General features: G+C 38.1%; 2 protein-coding genes across 2 annotated transcripts in view; both read left to right on the plus strand.

Annotated features, from left to right (window-relative positions):
* The first annotated feature begins 4,016 nt into the window (after positions 1-4,016).
* On the plus strand, positions 4,017-5,219 carry LOC138010542 (ras-like GTP-binding protein RHO). Its single transcript, XM_068857523.1, has one exon. The coding sequence runs from the start codon at positions 4,057-4,059 to the stop codon at positions 4,642-4,644; it is 588 nt and encodes a 195-aa protein (XP_068713624.1). The 5' UTR covers positions 4,017-4,056; the 3' UTR covers positions 4,645-5,219.
* A 3,212-nt stretch (positions 5,220-8,431) lies between these two features.
* Positions 8,432-10,000, plus strand: part of LOC138011600 (ras-like GTP-binding protein RHO) — a 2,329-nt gene continuing 760 nt past the window's right edge. The window contains exon 1 of the mRNA XM_068858679.1: positions 8,432-10,000. This exon is cut by the window's right edge and continues 760 nt beyond it. Coding sequence (XP_068714780.1) covers positions 8,475-9,065 — 591 coding nt within the window. The 5' untranslated portion in view covers positions 8,432-8,474 and the 3' untranslated portion in view covers positions 9,066-10,000.

Raw genomic sequence — 10,000 nt, forward strand, 5'->3', positions numbered from 1 at the left:
GTTGCGTGACACCGTGAGCAGGTCGCGTGATCAAGGCGAAAATTTAAGAGATTGCGTAACTTTCTGCTGAACTATGAGTAGATGTGCGTTAGAGGACATAAAAGCACATGCTTTCGTTTAACGTTTCCTCCAGCAACAGGAAGTCAAAAGAGAAGGAAAGATGAGCTAGCAGAAAATGTTGCGAAAATAGAAAAACCCCCCGTGTCACCGGTTGTCACGCAATCGGAAATGAAAGCTGATCCAAATAGTTCATTGTATCACGTTTACAATATCTGTTTCGTACAATTTAAAATAATTAACAAATTCGAAGTTGGTGTGGATTCTAGAGCTAAAGCTTTTCTTCTTTGCTTCAGCACACTCATATGTCCCCTCAATGTCCATCAACGTGTTATCCCCTCTCGGGAAAGTATTGCAAAAGAATTTAATATGTGCTGCTATATTTAGAGGGCAACTCTCGTACAATGAAAAACCGGTCAGTTATAAGCGTGCTCCAAAGACAAGGAAATTTAAGAATGCTACCGAAAAATTCTGAACAAAACTGTCATTGAAAGTCCATCAGGGCACATACACATTCTAAACGATACATGGTTTAATAAAAGGACATCATACCACTTCGATATACGGATAAACTGTCAGACGAATTGGTTTGCGGTACGAAAGATTAATATAGCACCAGCTCAGAATAACACGCGCGTCATCAGTGGCTCATTGTGTTTAAAACCAATCAGCATTAAGGGCAAGCCCATGGGATTTTACCGCAATAGGGACGTGAGGTCCGCGGATAAGAATATGTGGAACCCCCGATAGGAAAAAAAAAATATATTGAAGGTGTGGCTTTGGCGCTTGGGGATCAGTTCTCCGGCCAATTTCCTGATATCTGAGTTCGTCGGTTCTGGCACACAGCAAGGAATAGTTTTACTTGTTTTCTAGATAGGTAAGTGAAAAGAATAAAGCTATTTTATACTCCTGAGAAGAGGAGGAGACTGTATCCATGTCGAAGGTTTGGAGTCGTTAATCGCTTCTCAAAGGAGGTTGGCAACATCAGAATGTCAGCGATTCCAACCGACCAGTGAGAGCAAATATCTTGGCGGCGATGTTTCACAATCTGTCCCGCGACACCCCTAAAAGTGAAACTGAGAAATTAAATCATTAATAGGTCTTTCACTTATTTATTTAACGTTCGACATCTGTTTTATGCTGTAGAGAGTGTTCTCGTGAATCGTTCCGTTCAGTGGCCGGAGTTTTCAAACGGTGTGTTCCATAAACTAAGTGTTATGCTCCAGCGGTTGGTATAAACTAGTACTGGAATGTGCTAGCTTTCGAAACTTGCTATCTTAACCTTTACAGAATTAACATTTTCCTAAGCCGGCAAGCAAAACGTATTGTAATGTGGGTACCGAGGGTTTTTAGAAAATGTGTTAATTTCTGCCTACCAGGTACCGTTCAAAAGTGTTACCTTTTGTAGGGCGCTAGCTGGCAATTTTGATTTAAATTTGGGAACGAAAACCGGCAATTACTAAAAGCACGCGTTCCTCTGCAGTCTCCTCCTTGAGACTCTTCCAAATAGGAAATAATCTTTGATGTGGACTTCGGAATATTCTGAATTTTTTTCTGAAAAAACTGGGTGGCTTGGCGTTTCACTTCAACTTGCTAGTTTGTAAATGTAAAATGTTCCTTGAGACACAATAGCGTTATGATTCTCAGGGATGGGTGTGGAAACGGCCTTTTAATGTAATCCCAACAAGTCGTGGATTTTATAATTAAGGTGACCCGTTTTGCGATCACACCGGCCTGCTTGAATTAGGAAACATTGCTCCTCCCTTCTAACTCCCACCCTCATCTTGAGAATCTGTGTGTGATGTGACACATCATTGGCACTCGGCTCTTATCATTCGTTCCAACCTCTAGAACGAAGATTGAGTAGGGGCATTACTAATTACTTTCATGTGATCAGTTAATGTCCAAAGTTTTTGGTAAGATACAAGAGCACCTGTCAAGGGTGTACGACTTTTAAATTCACCTTGGTTTACGCCAAACAAGTTACAAATTTTTCCTCTTTGTGGTAAACCAAGTAAATTGAATGAGCAAAAGGGTGAAGGAGGAAAGAGGCTGTGGTGCAATTTTGTGTGGGAGAGTAAAAAACAAATTTGGTTTTATGAAGCAAGTCGTTAAAGATTGACTTCGGTTGCCACTAGAAAGGTGAATAATGACTGACTTTTGGAGCATTGGCCCTTTTCCCGAGCAAAGGGTTAAGGACTCAAAAACATCGTCCATTTTATCTTTTCAGTGGTTGCAATTTACTCAGCTTGTGTTTTACAAACCAAAATGGTGGTTTATTTGAACAAGGTAACCCTTTATTGCTTGTTGAAACTGAAAGCAAGATTATGCTTCATTTTTCCTCCTAAAGATTTACAAAGGTTTCTCTTGATAAAATTTGCTCATTTAATATCCCACTATTAAATACCTAATTCTTATCCTTGCTCTACGTTTACTTGATCTGTTGTACAAGAGAATGTGCAATTTTCGTTCCAGAATGATTTTGTTGCAAAAGCAAAGTAGACACATCCTTTTACACAAGCGGATCTGATTGGAAATCGGTTATTAATGGTGGTGTAAAGTATGCGCTTCCAGAGGTGACAGTTGTACCTTCATTTGATGTTTTGCTAGCTGATTTTTGATACTAATGTATTGTTTTGTGCCTTGTCCGTTCACAAAGGCAACCAAAGTGTTAAATGGCAGTTGTGTGCCTGTGTTAAAACACAAGCACATATGTCAGTGGATGTTGAAACATCTGTTGCTGCAAAGAAAGGCATCCTACAGAAAATATTGTAGTTGCTAATCCATTAACACCTGTCATGTAAGGGTCTTCATTGTGGTTTCGTGTTCCTCTACAACTTTACCCTTCCCAATTTTTTTTGTACCACTTAAACTTTTTTGGTCATCTCCTTTACAAAAAAAAAGAATGCTGTCTTCATTACATTACAAAAATGCTAATATTTTCTTTTGGACAAGGGAACTTTTAACAATTGTTACCTCCTTTCCAAATTGATGTTTTATCACTTCAATGCAACATCCATACAGTATGAACAAGAAACTATTTTGTTTCTGGAATGATAAGGGCAAGAAAAGAGCTAAAATACAGTAGTGTGGGTCCTGGGCCTGTCAGATTTATTATTTCGCTTTGGTCTATTGAAACTATCAAAATGTGGATGCACGCTCTTTGAACTGTGAGAAGCCTATCATGGAATATTAACCATTAAAGAGAAGAACAGATACTTGTTATGGCACAATACATTGAAGCATAATGTCTACAACATTTTAAATTCCTTTTCCCGTGAATCTTCCATTACTTGCGTTACATGTGAACCTAAGCAGTTACTGGTATTAGCTTAAAATAACTGGTCCCTGGTCAACCCAAGTTATTACTGTGATTTACCAGTGCGAAGATTGGTTACATTACTCTTTAACTCAAAGAGAGATAGCCTTGGATTTTTCAACAGTATATCACTTAAACCTAACCCCAAATCATATAGATAGTCAAAAACTTCATATTTATAACCCATTTCCTGCGCTTTTTGTTTGTCAGCATCATGATTGGCGATAGTTCAGGTTCACATGTTGATAAGTTTTGTTTTTACATCTGTTAGATTTTCAATTACAAACTGTTTTGATTGGCCTCTCTACCTCGCTGTGTAAATAGTTTACCCTGAAGTGAAAATAGATACAATTCGTTTCTGAGGAAATAAAACAAAAAGAGAATGTAACTTACGGAACTGGTGCCGGTGTGTGTGTTTTCCCTTCATGTCCTATCTTTTTAAAGAGTAAATTATACTGCAGTACATATTTGGAGATAACACCAAAAAGATGATGACCATAAGAGTGTTTTAGGAGCTTGACATTCATATTGTCCCTCATTGCTTTGAAATTAAAAATAGTGCGGCTGTTGGGTCATTTCTTTTTGAAAAGAGAAGTTTTCGTAAATTTCTTTGTGCCACCAATGGGGAAGGGTAAAGTTTAACCTTCGATTGTCCCTTTGAAGGTTGAGGAACCACTGACATGACAGCCATCAGAAAGAAGCTGGTGATAGTTGGTGATGGTGCTTGTGGCAAAACCTGCCTCCTCATTGTCTTCTCCAAAGATCAATTCCCTGAGGTTTATGTACCAACAGTTTTTGAAAATTATGTAGCTGATATTGAAGTAGATGGCAAGACAGTAGAGCTGGCATTATGGGATACAGCCGGGCAAGAAGATTATGACAGGCTACGACCCTTGTCGTATCCCGATACAGATGTTATTTTGATGTGCTTCTCCATTGATAGCCCTGACAGCTTAGAAAACATTCCTGAAAAATGGACTCCAGAAGTGAGGCATTTTTGCCCCAATGTCCCCATAATTCTGGTGGGTAACAAAAAAGATCTCAGAAATGATGAAAAAACCAAGGCAGAATTAGCAAAGATGAAACAAGAGCCTGTGAGAACAGAAGAGGGAAATTCAATTTGTGAAAAGATCAATGCCCGTTGTTACATGGAGTGCTCAGCGAAAACAAAGGAGAATGTAAGAGATGTATTTTACCAAGCTACCAAGGCAGCTCTTGAGAAGAAGATAAACAACAGACCGAGATGGTTTAAATGTCGTCTATTGTAACTTGCATGAGACTGTTTCAAGAAGTATACTTGAACTGAGAGTGACATCATAAGAATCTTCTCCCACTCTGTTCTGGCTGCATTTTGAAAGTCTTATAGTTTGTGTGTTCAAGAAATCGTCAGAGTTGCTTTTTGACCATGTGCAGATCTAGCTAAATTTGATGTTGAATGATGCTGCATGCCAGGGTTGATCTTGAAATATCCGCCCAAGTTATTTTATCATAACAGATACGGGTAGTTTTTTGGCACAAAAGGCTTTGCATGTGTGTTGAGCAATCTCTAAAACTTTCTGCTGTTTTTTGAAAACATGATTTGTTTGTTTGAAATTTTTTTGTACCGTCCAGATTGTTCTACTCATCAGATAAGGTGGAATTTAACAAATTATATTTGTCACAATTTGGCATTATCTTTCTGTTTCAGTGTAATTTGATGTTACCTAGAAGAAGGATCTAGTGCTGTTAGAGGTTTTTAATCAAACAATCATAAGTGGCAATACGTTTAGCTTGTTTGGCTTTAGCCCAGTTTAAAATTTAATTATGCGTGCTTTTCAAAAGTAATTACTGTACACAAATAAGATGGTTTTCCTCACAGAGCTATCAAAAGAAAATGTGAGTAATGTTCACTCAAAAATATTGATAACAAAGGTTAAGTGTTTTGTTAATACTGCTATGAAGGCAAAAAACCTTTGTGGTACGAAGTGTTGGACATAAAATAAGAAGAAAACAAGAAAAGTTAATATAAAATAAACAAAATGTTTGTAAGCGTTATTTGTAAAGTCATCCTTTGCAGTTTCTAAAATGAAATAAAACAGTTTCTTTAATCCTCATGTGGTGTTCTCTCTGTGCATGAGTCTTATGTCAACTCCTATTTTACAGCAATGTTTCATTCTTCTTTTCTAATATAGCTTTTTGGCATGATGTTACTATTGGGGATACTTTATTTCAAATGTTGTCTTATGCATGTGCATATGAATGTATATTTTATGAGAAAAACTATGAAAATTCCCTCAAGAACATTGGTGTGGTCTGAAATGGGAAAGCAAAACGTACAAGCTGAACCCATTGACATCGAAACGGCCAGACTTAGTATCTTACTGTCATTTTACTCGGCAGTGGGGAATCCCTTGGAGTCAATGGGTTAAAAGGTCTCTTAGCTGTTTAAAAACAGTTGCGACTGTTTTTCAAGTGGCAAAGGAAGAACTAGGAACAGCAGCTATGGAGTAAAAGTGAAGGGTGGGTAAAAAGTGGGTCATAGAAAATTCCAAGGGAAAGGGAAGGTCTAGACGGTCAGACAATAGAAAAGTCAATTATTTCTTATTCTGGTACATTTAGGTTTCAGAAGGGAACAGTGTTAAGCCAATGATACACGGTTCAACATCTTGCAACATTTGTTGCTCAACAAATGTTGAACAATGTTGCACAAACGTGTTGAAAAGAATAGAGCTGGTCTCTATTTTCGTTCACATTGTTCAACAACGTTCAACGTGTTGAATGGCATATTTCAACATTCAACATGACACGACACACTGTTAAACATTCGTTGAACAAGAGCTGCAACATTTGTTGATCAACAAATTTTGAACAGTGTATCATCGGCGTTAGAAAACCGAACCCTACTTGTTTGTCAGTGCCTGTCTGTGTAAAAATAATGTTGCATTGTAGGTTATTCACAACACAAGATCTTGTTAGAGTGTTTACTTTTGCTCATTTAAATTAAGCAAGTGAAAGTTCTGCTTTTGAGTAAATCTTATACATTGTTATTCTAATAGGCTATTTCCTAGTTGCTGTTTGCCTCGGTTTTAAATTGAATCTTGCTGCTCAACTATTAAAAGGGAAGAATACAGAACTCATTTCCTTTTTGTATGGTTGTGCACCAGGACTTGCTTTGAAACTGAGGCATGCAGCAACTTGGGGATGGGTTATTACTTTTCATGTTAAGCAAGGCAAATTGCTTCTGCTATGAGTAAAAATAATGTGTGTTAGCAATCATCCTTAAGCCATTTGTTACATCATTTTATTAAGCGCTTAATGACTGGTGCCAAGGGAAACAGTGAGTTTTGTTTCTGGGGGAACATTGAGGGGCGAGGGGAAACAAAACTCACTCTTTCCCGTGGGGACAGTCATGAAGTGTTTTGTTATACCTCTCAACTCAAAATAGAACAATACATGGAATTTGCCGCTGTTTCAAAGGTGCACAACCTAATCATGTGTGAGGCGAAAGTTCAAGTTGTTGTTGTTTTTCTTGTGAGTTTTGGCACATGACACGTTCTCCTCCAATCGGAAGATGTATCTGCGTTGGGAGGTATAGCAAGGTTCTTTTTGTATCCTTCACTTAACTGAATCACTGTGGCAACAAGCTTGTGGTGTTTTCTTACTATAATTTCTGGCCGATTCCCTGTGGGTAATCTGTTAAGGTTGCATTAAATAAGGACCACTGCGGGTAATAGGAAGGTGCAGGCTATGTGACAACTTTGATTACCATGTAGACAGCAACTAATCAGCGACATTTTACCACCAGTAGAGCCAGAGATCTTTTTTTTTTTGCCGAACTGTTGAATGGTTTGATCCGGGCACTTCACGTCAATAACAAATTTGCCCCAGACTTCCTCTCTTTAATTTAAAATATGGCCCTGTGTTTTTAGTGTTCAGCAAAGCAACTGTATTTGGTTATAGATTTCATCAATTACCTTAAGTACTGATCATCTTTTTTTCAATCTTCAAGAGTCAGCCAAAAAGTAAGAATCTTTGTTACTGTTTATTCTGACAATTTGTCTACTAAAATGAATGTAGAACTCTGAATTTGTTTTGACTGCTACACATAAGCAGAACTGCTTCTGAGTAAGACGAGCTTAGTTTTTAAATTCTACCTTGTTTGTAAGCCCTAATGGATAATTCTATTTTGGTTTTGGGGTGCGCATAAACTGTTGCATTTATCTTCTTCACTCTTCACACAACAAAAATGTTTCAGTGCAGGTATTAAATCAGCCATAAATTACGGTAATGTTGTAGTCCACCCTCCCTTGGATGTCATAACTGTTGCCAGCAGTGGTTGATAATAATTATTTTCCAGCAAGTAGGCAACTCCTAACATTGATTTCTACTTCCTGGTTGTCAATTATAACCTTTTTACACATAATGAACTGGGTTTCAAAGGTTACAGATTGTGCTTGGAAAATGAGATGCCTCCTTAAAGAGCCAAGACAATAAGATTTTTATCTGCTAGTGAGTCTCCCCATCCTTCATCAGTCTCAAATCTACAGTTAAATGGGTTCCAGTGTTGTAGTTGGCTATAGAGACCAAATAAGTAAATTAAATTAACCTATTCCTGAGATTTTCTCAAAAGCAGTGGCCCGATACAGAGTAAATTTAATGGGAATTTGCATTTGTGCAGAATTTGGGCCCAATTTTTACAACTACACTTGAGTGGTTTGAACTCAGGTATCATCATAACCTGACAAGTTAAGATTAGTCCCAAGAAGTGACATTGACATTTCGACAACCTGATTGGTCAGTAGAAACCTAATCTTATTGGTCTGTCTAGGCTGGGAAGACTGGTTGTGTCGTAGCCTGTGGAAGCTCTGTTATTGTTTTGCTGTTCTGTTGGTTTTGTCAAAAGCTTGTTTGTATGGTGCAAGTTGTAGTTGTAAATGGTAGTGGTTGGCGCTTGCACCAGTAAGCTGGTTTACTAACTTAAGGCAAACTCCACTTACCCGTATCCAACTACTACTGGCACCATACAAACGACTTATTGACAAACCACACAAAAGTCAAGAAGGTCAAAGACTCCACTCACATTAAATTACATTCATTGTTCCTCACAGGTCAAAGGTTAATGATCATGACAGCCATCAGGAAGAAGTTGGTGATAGTTGGTGATGGTGCTTGTGGGAAAACCTGTCTCCTCATTGTATTCTCTAAAGATCAATTCCCTGAAGTTTATGTACCAACAGTTTTTGAAAATTACGTAGCTGATATTGAAGTTGACAACAAGACCGTAGAGCTTGCTTTATGGGATACTGCAGGACAAGAAGATTATGACAGGCTACGACCCTTGTCATATCCTGACACAGATGTTATTCTGATGTGCTTCTCCATTGACAGTCCAGACAGTTTAGAAAACATACCTGAAAAATGGACTCCTGAAGTTAGGCATTTTTGCCCCAATGTCCCCATAATTCTGGTCGGTAACAAAAAGGATCTGAGAAATGACGAGGGCACAAAGCGAGAATTGGCCAAGATGAAACAGGAGCCAGTGAAAGCTGAAGAGGGAGCAACTATGGGTGACAAGATCAATGCCCATTGCTACATGGAATGCTCTGCCAAAACAAAGGAGGGTGTGAGGGATGTATTCAAAGAGGCCACAAAAGCAGCACTGGAAACCAAGAAGAGGAGAGGTGGAAGGAAAAAATGCTGTATATTGTAAAAATGTCTGAAGTTGCCCACAGAACGTTGCTGTAATAAGATATGCAAAAGTTGACGGAGTAAGTTCATTCTCACACCCGAACTTCGTGATGTGGTAGATTGATTGGGTGAGAGAATTTGCTTCCTCGATCAAGAATGAGTTCCTTATGGTCAATTATTAGAGTGGAATGTTTGCAATTAATGTAAACCGTACACCACACAGTAGGAATCAAGTTAATGGTTAGGGGTGCCTACCTACTGATTGCCAGATCAGTTGTTTACAATTTTCATTTTCACATTCAAATTGTGTTGTTTAGAAAATATCTACACCCTCCTCCCCTTCCCTAGGAATCTTATTTATCCTATTCTCTACCGCTCATAAATATCTTAATTTTGGCGAAACCAATTGAAACAGTAGGCCATTTTCAAAATATCAAATATTCAGCTTGATAGTGAGGCAGTGAAGACAAAAACAATAGCACCACTTTGGAATTGTCTTTGTTTTTGAAACCTCTCTTTCAACTTGAATTTTAATATATCGAAAAAGGTCTATCAAACCTTTGGGTTATCTCCACTTTAGATTGTTTGTTGAGAAATTTAGGAAGCTGGTGTGGATTTTTTCATTACTATTAAGGAACAGCTTGAGATGTCCACTAATGTATACAAGTTATGAGGTTAAGTGAAAGAATTATTGATTTCATCTGTGAGATTTAATGTTTTGCTTCATTGGGCCATGGGGCTAAATTTGAAATTGCAAGTATCTTGCTGTCACAATCTGTTAAAGTACGGGGATGTATAGCCTGTTAGATAGAGTCATTCGTGTCATAACATAGCAATAGATAGATAGCTTTGTCTCCAAAATGGAAAATAAAAGATTTTGCCAAATTCAGACAAGTGTCCCCTGCCTCCAAACTCTTTATGTAGTGGGAAAAAGTAGGAACGAAATATTCCCGCGTT

The sequence above is a fragment of the Montipora foliosa genome, chromosome 7 (genome assembly GCF_036669935.1).
Source record: "Montipora foliosa isolate CH-2021 chromosome 7, ASM3666993v2, whole genome shotgun sequence".
Taxonomy (NCBI): Eukaryota; Metazoa; Cnidaria; class Anthozoa; order Scleractinia; family Acroporidae; genus Montipora; species Montipora foliosa.

Bases quoted from the DNA above. Each gene is read 5' to 3' on its own strand.
- LOC138010542 (XM_068857523.1), top strand. From the start codon at position 4,057: ATGACAGCCATCAGAAAGAAGCTGGTGATAGTTGGTGATGGTGCTTGT.